The sequence below is a fragment of the Otolemur garnettii genome, unplaced genomic scaffold, assembly GCF_000181295.1.
Source record: "Otolemur garnettii isolate 467f Iridium unplaced genomic scaffold, OtoGar3 scaffold00003, whole genome shotgun sequence".
Classification (NCBI taxonomy): Eukaryota; Metazoa; Chordata; class Mammalia; order Primates; family Galagidae; genus Otolemur; species Otolemur garnettii.
The window spans coordinates 26,158,633-26,172,616 of record NW_003852398.1 but is presented as its reverse complement, the minus strand read 5'-3'; the positions used below and the strand labels follow the sequence as shown (position 1 = coordinate 26,172,616).

Genomic DNA, 13,984 nt, shown 5'->3' with positions numbered 1-13,984 from the left:
ACCGAGCCCCTGTATCTTTTTTTCAAAAGATGGCTGATATAGCTGTACTGCCATATTTAAGGAAATTAAAGGAAATTCCTCGGGGGAAAGGAACACATGTTATATTTATAGGAGCAGCTAACAGTTGGTTTGCATACATCTTGAATGGTGAATGGCAAGGCTTTCTATTCCAAGACTTTCTCTCTTTTTTTCCCCCAAGATAGAGTCTCATTCTGTCTCACTGGCTAGAGTGCAGTGGTGTCATCATAACTCATTGCAACCTCAAACTTCTGGGCTCAGGTGATCCTCCCGCCTCAGCCTCCCAAGCAGCTGAGACAACAGACACCCACCACAATGCCTAGCTAACTTTTCTATTTTTTGTATAGATGGGGTCTGACTCCTGCTCAGGCTGGTCTTGAACTCCTGAGCTCAAGGCATCCTCCTATTTTGGACTCTCAGAGAGTTAGGATTATACTCATAAGCCACTAAGCCTACCCTATATCAGGCCATTTTACAGTGAACTATGTCCTTAATCACTATCATTCCCTGAAGACTACGACCAACTGAACTGTTGAACTGTTGAATTATCTTTATACCGGGTCTTTATTGCTTGAACTTTGAATTGTTTGATTTTGGTCAATTTGGTTTCTGGGACTCCTGTTAAGGAGTATAATTCAGCTTATTGGAATTATCCTCCTGTAGACATCCTAGTAATAGCCCCAAGAATCCATGATGCTTATATGCAGCTATGCTTTATACCTTAAATGGTCTTATTATACTTAAAATAACAAAAATATGAAGAAAGCACAAAGAATCAACCGATTAATCTGACATTGTGATTTGTGTATTCTGTATTGATACCAAACAAGTCCATTGTGATGATGATAAAAAGTGGTGTCTGTACCCAAGGTTTTGGTTGATCTCTCAAAGTTCAAAGGCTGACCAAAAGAGGGAAATTGTTAAATTAAATGAAATTTGACCTAAATCTGTTTCTATACGTATCAAACTGTAACCTAACCTAATATGTGAACAAATCACAACCTGAGAGTATATTCTTAATAACAAATAATCAAGTTTTGGGCTCAGTGCATTAGCTCATGCCTATACTCCTAGCACACTGGGAGGCCGAAGGGGGAGGATTGCTTGAGCTCAGGAGTTCGAGACCAGCCTGAGGAAGAGGGAGACCCTATCTCTACTGACAATAGGAAAATTAGCTGGGCATTGTGGCAGGAACCTGTAGTGCCAGCTACTCAGGTGTCTGAGGCAGGAGGATTGCTTGAGCCCAAGAGTTTGAGGTTGCAGTGAGCTATGGTGCCATTGCACTCTACCCAGGGCAACAGAGGGAGATTCTGTTTGAAAACAAAAAACAAAACAAAAGTTTTGGCCGAACACAACACAACAGCAGAGCTTTCAGTCAATCACAGGCTGCAAAGTGTTCAGACATGTCCAAATATCGAGTTGTCACCAATCAAGCTATTTCTATGTTATTTGCTTTTTCTGTCTATAAATACTGCCTGCCCCTACATTGCTGTGTGGAGCTCTCTGAACCTTTACTGATTGGTGAATTGTTTCTTTGTTCAATGATGTCTACTAAATTTAATTTGGGTAAAGTTTTTCTTTCAACAGCTCCAAGAAGGCAAATCTGGGAAGAGTTGTGTCATGGTTACCTCCAAATAACCAGACTGAGGTTGGGGTAGGAAGCAACTTTTTTTCACTTCTAATTTTACATGCTTTTCCATTCTTGGGATTCTTTTATGTCAAGCATGTACTACTTTGGCATAATTTTTTTTTTTTTGAGACAGAGCCTCAAGCTATCACCCTGGGTAGAGTGCTGTGGTATCACAGCTCGCAGCAACCTCCAACTCCTGGCTCAAGTGATTCTCCTGTCTCAGCCTCCCAAGTAGCTGGGACTATAGGCACCTGCCACAATGCCCGGCTATTTTTTGGTTGCTGCTGTCATTGTTATTTGGTGGGCCCTGGCTGGATTCAAACCTGCCAGCTCAGGTGTATGTGGCTGGTGCCTGAGCCACAGGCACTGAGCCATAATTTTTTTTTTTTTTTTTGAGACAGTCTCACTCTGTCACCTTGGGTAAAGTGCCATGGCAATGCAGCATCATAGCTCACAGCAATCTCAAACTCTTGGGCTTGAGCAATCCTCTTGCCTCAGTCCTCTGAGTAGTTGGCTACAGGGGCCCACCACAATGCCTGGCTAGTTTTTCTATTTTTAGTAGAAATGGGGTCTTGCTCTTGCTCAGGCTGGTCTCAAACTCCTTAGCTCAGGTGATCCACCGCCTTGGCCTCCCAGAGTGCTAGGGTGTAAGCCATGGCGCCCAGCCTCGTTTTTACATAATTCTTAAAGGACAATAAATAAAGAACAAAGCTGTTGCTGCCTTATGGAGTCTATATGGGGTTGCCCCATGTGGCATAGGCCCGCCCCCTCCATCCCTCTCACCCCGCCAGCCCCACTGTACCACCAGCAAGGAGAACATGGTCTGCCCCACGTTGAAGCCGTGCCGCCAGTTATGGTAGGTGATCCTGCGGTAGCCCTTGCTCAGGGAGTACATGAACCGCACCAGGGCCTGTGAACACACACACAGCAGTGAGGCGGCAGCACACGTTTAGCCCTGTGCCCAGGCCCATCCTCCTTCTGCGGCCTGGGGTCCTCCAACCCCATCATTGGACCAGAAGGTAGGAACTAGCAATGATGCAATAATGCTGTGAAGTTAATTTGCAAATTGCTAAACACTATGAAAATGGGTGTTGTTGTTAGAAAATAAGGGGGCTGTGAGTCATTCTACTGACTGGTCTCCCTTAATGATTCCCTAACTGTGCCCCAGAAAGGGAGTGACCTGGGAGAAGCTAATAGGGGACTTACAGGGGGAAGAAAACAAAAAGGTCTTTTTTTTTTTTTGGCTGGAGCTGGGTTTGAACCCTCCACCTCCAGCATATGGAGCCAACGCCCTACTCCTTTGAGCCACAGGCGCCACCCAACAAAAAGGTCTTTAATTCAGTGGTTCTCAAACTTGAGTGTGCATCAGAACCATTTGAAGGGCTTGCTATTTAATAAAACCCAGAATTTCTGATTCATTACACCTGGGAGTATGTGTGTGTGTGAGAGAGAGAGAGAATTTGCATTTCTGGTAAGTTCTTAGGTGATGCTAATGTGGTCTGCAGCAACACTTTGAGAACCACTGCTTTAATCAAACAAGTCTGGAAAATTCTCTGCACCATAGCCCCTCTCAGGTACACCTCTGCCCGTCCCCCAACCCCTTAGATTCACAGGCGCCTTAGTAAGGAATCCTGAAGGAAAAGAGCCCTGTTTCCATTGGCTTAGCCACATTTCCCAACCTTGTTTGACTCTCAGGCACTTTTTTGCAGCACGTCTATTCACAGCCTTGAGAGCCCACTGCAGGAAACCAATGCACACAGAATGTCACACTTCCCAGGAACAGTGTGTCTCTTCCCTGATAAAGGATTCATCTGTACAACCTGACTAAACACAGAGACTACACTCTTTTTTAAGGCACTTTACAGATTCAGTTAAAAAAAAAAAAAAACAAGAAAGAAAGAAAAAGAAGAAAGGAAACCAAAGAAGTTTGTTTGGACCTCACCTCTTGCGGAATGTGAAATTTATCCACCACTCTGAGCTCATAATACATCTGTATTCCACATTTCACCAGGTCCAGTTCTGTTAAGGGCAAGTCGCTGAAGTGGAATTTATTAATTTCAAATTTGTCTGCATCTGGGAGCTCTGCTTGCTGTATCAAGAGCAGAGTCAAGTGATTAGGGAACATGAACGGTTCCGGGTCCCCCATCCCCAGTCCTGTTCCTACCCCGGATCTGTTGGGAGCATCAGAGCTGAGGGGTGGGGAACATGCTTGCAAAGAGATGCCCACACATGCCCAGGAGCACCCTGCACTCGTCACACAGCAGAGCCAGTTTTGTTCTAGTTCAGCTCACCAGGATCTCAGCCAGCTCCTCTTCCTCACATTCCCATGGCTCCTTCCCATACACTTCTCTGGTTTTCTGCCAGAACCCAAAATACCAGAAAAAAAATATGTTATTACATCCAAGGCCTAAACTTGCCTCTACTTTTCCATTCTCATTTTCCTACTTCCTCCAAAGTCCAAGAAGCAGCTCTTTTTAACATTTATTAATATGCAAATTCAAAGTCTTGGGCTTTGAGGCTGGGCATGGGGACTCAAGTGTAATCTGAGTATTTGAGGAGGAGGGCTAGGCAGGAGGGGGGTTGGGGGGAGGATTGCTTGAGGCCAGGAATTCAAGACCAGCCTGGGAAACCTGGAGAGAGAGGATCCCTTGAGCCCAGGAGTTGGGAGTCTACAGCAAGCTATGATTGTGCCGCTGCACTCTACCCTGGGTGATAGAGCAAGACCCTGTCTCAAGAAACAACAATAGAAACTACAAAAAAAACAAAGTCAAAGTCATGGGCTTTGGAGTCCAGGAGACCTGCATCCAAATTTGAGCTTTGCCATTTACCAGCAGTGTTAGTTAAGGACTCTAATCCTCAATTTTCTTGTCTGTAAAATGGAGACAATAAAAGTACTTAACTGGTAAATTAAAATTCTACCCTGCAAAGTTATTTTTAAACAATGTACGTACAACTAAATTAAATAATGGATGTAAAGCATTTAGCACAGTGCTTGGCACATAGTAAACACTAAAATAAAATGTTGTTGATAGTGTGTTGTTATTACTGACTGAGAGTAAGGAGGCATTGGCCGTGGTCAGGGTTATTCCTCTCATTTACTGTGTGACTTGAGTCAACTTTCTACCCTCTCTGGGACTAATTTTCAATGTGCTGGAAGAGGAACCTAGACCCAGTTACCTCTTTCTGATTTTTTGACTCAGAGCAAAATCTGTTAACTGGTTCACTGAGGCTACGCCTTCACAGATGCTACAGACCTATCATTTGGATGAAATAATGGACAGAGTCAAGCAAACTGAGAAGCAATTCATTCAAACTAGATGTTTGCCTCTCTGAATTTACTAGTTATTGGGATGAAACGGTCACATTTTTTGTGGTATCTTCCTAGCTTAAGAAATGCCCCGTGCAAACATTGGCCTGTGTTGTTTCAACTTTTGAGGCCTGTAAGGCAAGATCTTGGGAACCCCACATGATGTCATATCTAATGCCATTTGGCTAACTCAATATGCTTCTAAAATCTTGGTTTCTCTGAGACCAAACTCCCAGGAATAATGAATCATTGAAAGGGATGCTTTTTCTTGAAATCATCTAGTCCGGTGATCATCCAGCCTCTACTTGGATATCTCTCACGATGGGGTGCTCACCATCTCCTAGGCAGCCCATTCATAAGAATGTAGAGAACTGGTTTATCATTCTGATAAAGGTTTAGTGAGATCTATTCCCACCTGACTGATTTGGGAACAAGTTACTTTTCTCTTCTGGGCCTCAATTTCATCATCTCCACAGTGAAGATAGAAATCCTTAATCTGCCTATCTTACTGGGCTAATGCTTGTAAGCATTAAACAAGACCGTAAGTGTGAATTTGGCTTATGAGTTATGTAAGTGATGAAACTATGTAAGGGCGCCCTACTTCCTCTGAATTTTTTCTTTGCTCACCAAACGCTGCTGTGATTTGATAGGCTCTTCTAAGTGAGCTGATCCCACAGGAGGAACTGATCACTGTCCACTGTTCTCTCAGACAAAGCTTCCTCTCAGAGTGAGGGTATGGCTGGTTGACCCTGTCTCTAGCACCAGGTCATCCTGGAGCACAGTGAAAAATGGAGCTTCTAAAGTCACACCTGTAGGGCGGCACCTATGGCTCAGTGAGTAGGGTGCAGGCTCCATATACTGAGGTTGAAGGGTTCGAACCTGGCCCCAGCCAAACTGCAACAAAAAAATAGCCGGGAGTTATGGCAGGTGCCTGTAGTCCCAGTTATTTGGGAGGCTGAGGCAAGAGAATCACCTAAGCCCAAGAGCTGGAGGTTGCTGTGAGCTGTGATGCCATTGCACTCTATAGAAGGTAACAGAGTGAGACCCTGTCTCTTAAAAAAAATAAATAAATAAGCTCACACCTGTAATCCTACCACTCTGGGAGGTCAAGGCAGGAGTATCACTTGAACTCAGAAGTTTGAGACTAGCTGAGCAAGAGCAAGACCCTATCTCTACAAAAAATAGAAAAATTAGTTGGGTTTGATGGTGTGCACTCTACCCAGGACGATAAAGTGAGACTCTCTCTTAAAAAAAAAAAAAAAAAAAAAAGAACAAACCCACACCCAGGCTGTGCCCCAGTGGAGTTTCAAGTCTCATCTTTATCTGGCTACATCTCTGAGGCACAGACTCTACTAGAACAGAAAAAAAGTAAAGAACATCACATACCAGGATATCTTGAATTTCTTCATTGTCACACTTCACGTGGTATTTTACTATGTCTTGGAAAATATCCTTCCTATTTTCAAGTTTGTTCATTGACTCATATGTGTCAGGATTTAAGACAGACCAGCCTAGAAATTGAGTCAAGGACTAAAAAGAAAGAAAGGAAGAATCAGAGACAGAATGCCCAGGTTTGATCCTAACTCTGTAACTTAGGGCAAGACTATCAGGCGTCCTCAAACTATGGCCCACAGGCCACATGCAGCCCACCTAGGACATTTATCTGGCTGGCAGGGTGTTTTTGCTGCCGCTGCCTGTCCTGCTTAGCAGCCGACTCATCCTGGGGCCCGCAGTCCCGCCCTCCAACGGTCTGAGGGACAGTGAACTGGCCCCCTGTTTAAAAAGACTGAGGACCCCTGAGGCTTCCATTTTCTCAGGTCTAAAATGGATTCGGTAAGCTAAGTGCTGCCCACCTCAGAAAGGGGTTGTGAGGATAAGATGAAGTAATGGATGGGAGCACATTTTAGGTAAAGCATGAATATACATAAAAAACATCATTCTCAGGCACAAGAACTTCACAAAAAGGGAATGTGTTTTGCATATGTGGGGACAGAATATTTAGGAACTCTCTGTACTTCACGCTCAATTTCGTTATGAAACCGAAACTACTCTAAAAAGTAAAGTTTATTGACTCAAATTTTTTAAAGGGGCATGTGGATTTCAGTGCAGTGCACAAGTGAGAGTGAAGAAAGGTGAGCGTCCCATCCCTCCACATGATAACACACCAGGACCCCACCCCGAAAGCTGACTCTGAATCCCAGCGGCAAAAGACTTCCTGGCAACCATACCTCCATGAGGGTCTCATCCATTTCATCGAAGGGCTTCCCATCTTTACGATTGTAAAATGTGGCCACCCCAACAATTTCTTCCTTCTTGTTCACAATTGGCATGGAAAGGACATTTTTAATCATCCATCCAGACTCATCCAATGGCTCTTTCTACAAAAAGAAGAGGCAGCTGTGATAGATTTCTTGGGTTCCAGGCTTAAGAGGCAGCTGTGATAGATTTTGTGCCTTGTTGCAGCCTGATTGATTAAGGGGGTTAACAAAAGGATGGAGCTTGTTGGATTTTGCATAGTTTTAGCCTCCAATCAATGCCATGAGCAAATAGCCCATCTGGCTGAAATTCTTTGAGCCAGGTAGTAATACTTTTTCATCACTAAGATGTAAGGGCCAATGTGTGTCAGGCAGTGTGTTGTGGGCTGGGGATGTAATGATGTATAGAAACAGCCCAGAGAGGTAGTGTTTCCCTGTCAGATACAGGAGGCAATGGCAGGGGACTGGCTCAAAAGGCCAGTGGTGGTGATTTTTGTAACTTTGAATTAATCAACTAGATATGTAGTGTAACTTGTGCTGTTTCTCTCTTATCTTGACTTTCTGTGTTACTTTTGCCATGTTATTTTTATGTCTTGGGCCTCAATTTTCTCACCTATTGGCAGGAAAGCATACGTACCTCACTGAACAAATGAGGTTTTTGGTCATGTATAAGATACTTTTGGTGAGTCATTTCCCATGTGTCTGAGCCTCACGTTCATCATTTATAAAAGTGGGGCTAGGGTCAGGTGTGATGGTTCATGCCTGTAATCCTAGCACTCTGGGGGGCTGAGGTGGGTGGATTGCCTGAGTTCACAGGTTCGAGACCAGCCTGAGCAAGAATGAGACCCTTCTCTAAAAATAGTCAAGTGTTGTGGTGGGCACGTGTAGTGCCAGCTACTTGGGAGGCTGAGGGAAGAGAATCACTTGAGCACAAGAGTTTGAGGTTGCTGTGAGCTGTCATGCCACAGCACTCTACCAAGGGTGACAAAGTAAAACTCTATCTCAAAAAAAAAAAAAGTCAGGATAACTAGACTAATTTCTAGACTCTTTTTCCACTGGTTCATCAAACTTTTTGGTTTTTTTGAGGCAGAGTCTCACTGTCATCCTGGGTAAAGTTCCACAGCATCATAGTTCATAGCAACCTTAAACTCTTGGGCTCAAGTAATCCTCTTGTCACACCCTCCAAAATAGTGGGACTACAGGAGCCCACCACAATGCCTGTGTAGTTTATCTGTTTTTAGTAAAGATGGGGTCTTGCTCTTGCTCAGGCTGGTCTTGAACTCCTAAGCTCAGGCAACTACTTTGGCCTCCCAGAGTACTAGGATTACAGGTGTGACCCACTGTTCCCGGTTGGTTCATCAAACATGTATCAAACTTTTACAAAGTGCAAGAAACTGAGCTAGATTCTGGGGAAACCAAGGCAAATAAGGCCCAGATCTTGTCCTCAGGTTACTCATAATCTGTAATGCACTAGAGCAATTACACTGCAGTGTGGGAAGTTCTCTAGGGAATTATCTTTATAGTACTGTGGGAACCAAAGTAGAAAAGAAAGTTACTGTAAGTGAGTCTCCCAGTTCTGAAGTTTAAAGATTCTTTTTCTTTTCTTTTTCCTTTTTTTTTGAGACAGAGTCTCACTTTGTCACCCTTGGTAGAGTGCCGTGGCGTCATAGTTCACAGCAACCTCAAACTCCTGAGCTTAAGAGATCCTATTGCCTCAGCCTCCCCAGTAGCCAGAAATACATGCGCCTGCCACAACATCACTTTAATTCTTCTATTTTTAGTAGAGCCTACGTCTCACTCTTGCTCAGATTGGTCTCAAAACTCATGAGCTCAAGCAATCCACCTGCCTTAACCTCTCAGAGTGCTAGGATTATAGGCATGAGCCACCACACCAGCCTGAAGTTAAAGATTCCCAAGTTGGTGATATGATAATTCTTATTATTTAAATAACCCTTAGAAATACCAGGTGTGGTGACTTATGCCTGTAATCCTAGCATCCTGGAAGGCCGAGGCAGGTGGCTTGCGTGGGCTTAGGAGTTTGAGACCAGCCTGAGCAAGCGTGAGATTCCATCTCTACCAAAAATAGAAAAACTACCCAGGCATTTTGGCTGGCACCTGCAGTCCCTGCTACTCAGGAGGGTGAGGCAAGAGAATCGCTTGAACCCAAGATTTGGGGTTGGTGTGAGTTGTGACACCACAGCACTCTGCCAAGGGTGACAAAGTAAGACTTTGTCTCAAAAAAATAAAAATAAAAATAGATGACCCTAGAAAGTGAAACCACATTGCCTCAGTACCTGGTGCAAGAGTGTCCCCAGAAGTGTGCAAAACACACCCTAAAGAGCACAAGGCTGCCTTCCCCAGCTCTCTACCTGAACCTTTAGGGCAGTGGTTCTCAGCCTTCCTAATGCCTCCTAATGCCACGACCCTTTAATACAGTTCCTCATGTTGTGGTGACCCCCAACCATAAAATTATTTTCATTACTACTTCATAACTGTAATTTTGCTATTGTTATGAATCGTAATGTAAATATCTGATATGCAGGATGTATTTTCATTGTGACAAAGGGGTCACAACCCACAGGTTGAGAACTGCTGCTAAGGAGTCCTTTTTCTCTGAAAGGTCATGCTAAGGAGACAGATTTTATCAAAGTGAAATGGGATTAGGAAGATTAGGAAGTTTCCAGTAAGATTAGGAAGTTTCAGTAAGATTTTTAAGGAAGGAACTTACTTGTTTCAACCTATGCTTTAAAGTAATCACTAGGATGAGTTGGAGGAGAAAGACTAGAATCTAAAAATGAGATTAAATTTATTTTACTGACAGAGCTAAATTGTGATTAATTGGGTGACCTGGGCAAAGACCCAGTTCTGTTGTGGTTATGATCAGGTTAACAACACTCATCACATTGATGTAGTCAAAGTCATAACAAATAAAATACAATTTGTTTTATAAAGTGCAATTTTAATGTTAGAAATATATTCTTTCTAAACTCTTCCATAATGTTCTTTGAAGAGAAAAATATAATTTATCTTCCTAACATTCATTATTTTGGGTATTATCTATGTCTCCCTCGGTAGAGTGCTGTAACATCACAGCTCACAGCAACCTCAAACTCTTAGGCTTAAGTAAGTGATTCTCTTGCCTCAGCCTCCCAAGTAGCTGGGACTACAGGCACCCACCACAATGCCTGTCTATTCTTTTGTTGCAGTTGTCATTGTTGTTCAGCAGGGGCGGGCTGGGCTCAAACCCTCCTACCTCCATGTATATGGCCAACGCCCTACTCACTGAGCTACGGGCGCCGAGCCCTAATGTTCATTTTTATTTTCTTCTTATTTATTTTTCTTTCTTCCTTTTTTTTTCTTTTTTTTTTTTTTTTTTGAGACAAAGTCTCACTATGATGCCCTTGGTAGAGTGCTGTGTCATCACAGCTCACAGCAACCTCAAACTCTTGAGCTTTAGCGATTCCCTTGGCTCAGCCTCCCAAGTAGCTGGGACTATAGACACCTGCCACAATGCCCGGCTATTTTTATTGTTGTTCTTGCAGTTGTCATTGTTGCCTTAGCTGGCCTGGGTCAGGCTCGAACCCACCAGCCTCGATGTATGTGGCCGGAGCCCTACCCACTGAGCTATGGCTGCTGCCCCTTACTATTTTTCTAAAACCCCTGAAAAACTGACAGGGCACATAGAGCTGAAGATGTCAAAAAAAAAAAAAAAAAAAGACCCAACCTTGACCAAAGGAAGCCAATGTTTTACTAAGAGAAATTAGTTTTAAACAGAAGTTAGGAAAATAAAAGATGAAGGAAGGGAAATAAACAGTCCATAGATCGGTTTGGTGGCAGCCACATGCACCGAGGCTGGTGGGTTCGAACCCAGCCTGGGCCTGCCAAACAACAATGACAACTACAACAACAACAACAACAACATAGCCGAGCTTTGTGGCTGGTGCCTGTAGTCACAGCTACTTGGGAGGCTGAGGCAAGAGAATCACTTAAGCCCAAGAGTTGGAGATTACTGTGAGTTGTGACACCATGGCACTCTACCGAGGGTGATATAGTGAAACTCTGGCTCAGGAAAAAAAAAAAAAAAAGAGCAAAAAAAATAGATCATAAATAAAGTTTTGAGATACACAAAAATCAAGAAACATAAAATCCACATGGATAGGGAAAAATGAAGCCTTCCCAGCAACACTGATAAGCTGAGCAAGCTGAAACTTGCAAGGGTGAAGGGTGCTGTCGACTTGGAAGTGAAATCATGGACCATAACACAATCTACCTACATAGAAGAGAGACAAACTGATGCGTATACCTCTCCAGGCCCTGCTCAGTCTGGAATCTCTACCTCTCTAGAATCTTCTCTTGCTACTCTCCTCCTGAGTTTCTCATTTCTCATTTGTTGGCTTATTGCAGTTCCTTCTAGAATAATTAGCCCTCTCTTTCCTGTGTTTTCCACCCTCTCTTTACTGCCCAAACATGATTTCTTCAAGGACATGTTTCTTGACTCCTCCCAGATTAAGACAGGCCCTCTGAGAGAGTTCCTCCTCTATCCCCCGCCCCCCTCCTTACTACCACTGTGTGTCTCTTTCCTCACACCCTCATGAGCTCCATGGAAAAGAAGACCATCCCTGCCTGGTCTACCATTGTAGCCAGTGTAGTATTGTGCCGGAGCTTGGCCCAGAGGATGCGCTCCATAATCATTTGTAATAATAATAATAATAATAGGCCAGGCACAGTGGCTCATGCCTGTAATCTAAGCATTCTAGGAGGCAGAGGCAGGTAGATCACCTGAGCTCAGGAATTTGAGACCAGCCTGATCAAGAGTGAAACCCTATCTCTACTAAGAACAAAAAAACTAGCCAGGTGTTGTGGCAAGCACCAGTACTCCCAGCTACTCAGGAGGCTGATGCAAGAGGATTGCTCAATCCAGAGAGTTTGAGGTTGCTGTGAGCTACGACGCCATAGCCCTCTACGCAGGGCAACAGAGTGAGACCCTGTCTCTCCCACCAAAGATAAATAATAATAATAATAATAACGGGCAAATCAAATCAAATAAAATATTAAACAATCTTCCATAAAAATTCCAAAGAGAAATGATATTCAGCCAGGGGAAACAGAATAAAACTTAATAGAAGTGGTAGCATGTGGAGTTGTCTTTGAAGGACAGGGAAGATTTAGGCAGAACATGATGGTTGTTGAAGGAACAACATAGGCAAAGGTCTTGAGGTCAGAGCCAGCTGTGGTGGTTCGTACCTGTAGTCCAGCTACTGGGGAGGTTGAGGCAGGAGGATTGCTTGAGCCCAAGAGATTAAGGGTGCACTGAGCTATGCTCATGCTTGTGAATAACTACTGAACTCCGGCCTGGGCAACACAGTGAGACCCTGTCTCTAAAACAAAGAGAAAAATTCCCTGGCAAAGCTAGGGATTCTGATAATAGGCCAGATACAGTGGCTCACGCCTGTAATCCTAGCACTCTGAGAGACCCAGGTAGGTGGCTCGCCTGAGCTCAAGAGTTCAAGACCAGACTGAATGAGAGTAAAATCTCAGCTCTACTAAAAATAGAAAAATTAGCCAGGCATTGTGGCAGGCATCTTAGTCCCAGCTACTTTAGAAGCTGAGGCAAGAGGATCACCTGAGCCCGAGAGTTTGAGGTTGCAGTGAGCTATGATGACAGCGTAGCACTCTACCCACAGAGAGGTGACAGTGAGATTCCATTGCAAAAACAAACAAATAAAAGGCTCAGCACCTGTAGCACAGTATTTACAGCACTAACTATATGTACCGAGGTTGGTAGGTTCGAACCCGGCCAGGGCCAGCTAAACAATAATGATAACTGCAACAACAAAAAAACAAACGGTGTTGTGGCAGGCACCTATAGTCCCAGCTATCTGGGAGGCTGAGGCAAGAGAATCACTTAAGCCCAAGAGTTTGAGGTTGCTGTGAGCTGTGACGCCACAGCACTCTACCTAGGGGGACATAGTGAGACTCTGTCTCAAAAACAAATGAACAAACAAAAAAAATCTGATAATAAAACTTCAGCACTTTTGTTTATCGTGTATCTTGGGAGGTAAAAAAGCACATGGTGTGAGTGTTAAAACTGAATGTGCTGCTCAGTGTGGTGGCTCATGCTTGTATTCTGGCACTTTGAGAACCCAAAGCAGGAGGCGGCTTGAGGACAGAGTTTGAGGCTGCAGTGAGCTATGACCAGGCCACTGTACTCCAGCTAGTGTGATTGAGCAGGACTATGTCTCAAAAACAAAAACAAAAACAAAAAAGCCCACCTGAATGTGATCTTGGAATTTGCCAACGACCTCCCTCCCCACTTCCTTCCATCGGCACATGGCTTTCCGCCTCTCCTGGTTTTCCTTTGTTGAGACTGCTTCCCAACAGAGTAGGTGGATTCTGATGTATTCTAATGATCTTTTTGGAGGAAAAAATATCATATGACTAAGACAGTAAATAAAATATTACTTACTTGAAATGCAAAAAAGTCCTCCGCGGACGCATTCATGATGTTGCAAATCTGAAAGCCGTGAAGGGGAATAATAGAGTCATGATTAGGCCTGATGGAGCACTAATGCTATTTTCAAAAACACCACGTCCTGGCCCAAGGCATTCACATTCTTTTCATCATGTAAACCTACTCAGGATGGTATTGAATTATGAACTGAGGCTACTGGACAGAAAAATCATCTCAAAAATATTTCTTGGCTCGGCGCCTATAGCTCAACGGGCTAAGGCGCCAGCCACGTACACCTAAGGTGGCGGGTTCGAATCCCCAGC

General features: G+C 43.9%; 1 protein-coding gene across 2 annotated transcripts in view; it reads right to left on the bottom strand.

Annotated features, from left to right (window-relative positions):
• The window catches only part of PDE6A (phosphodiesterase 6A), an 81,640-nt gene that overhangs the window by 33,581 nt on the left and 34,075 nt on the right, over positions 1-13,984 (bottom strand). For both annotated transcript variants that reach the window (XM_003782047.3, XM_003782048.2), the window contains 6 exons: positions 13,677-13,724; positions 7,184-7,333; positions 6,342-6,485; positions 3,940-4,005; positions 3,591-3,737; positions 2,451-2,558 (listed from right to left, as the gene is read on the bottom strand). In XM_003782047.3, coding sequence (XP_003782095.1) covers positions 2,451-2,558; positions 3,591-3,737; positions 3,940-4,005; positions 6,342-6,485; positions 7,184-7,333; positions 13,677-13,724 — 663 coding nt within the window. The remainder of the gene's footprint in view (positions 1-2,450; positions 2,559-3,590; positions 3,738-3,939; positions 4,006-6,341; positions 6,486-7,183; positions 7,334-13,676; positions 13,725-13,984) is intronic.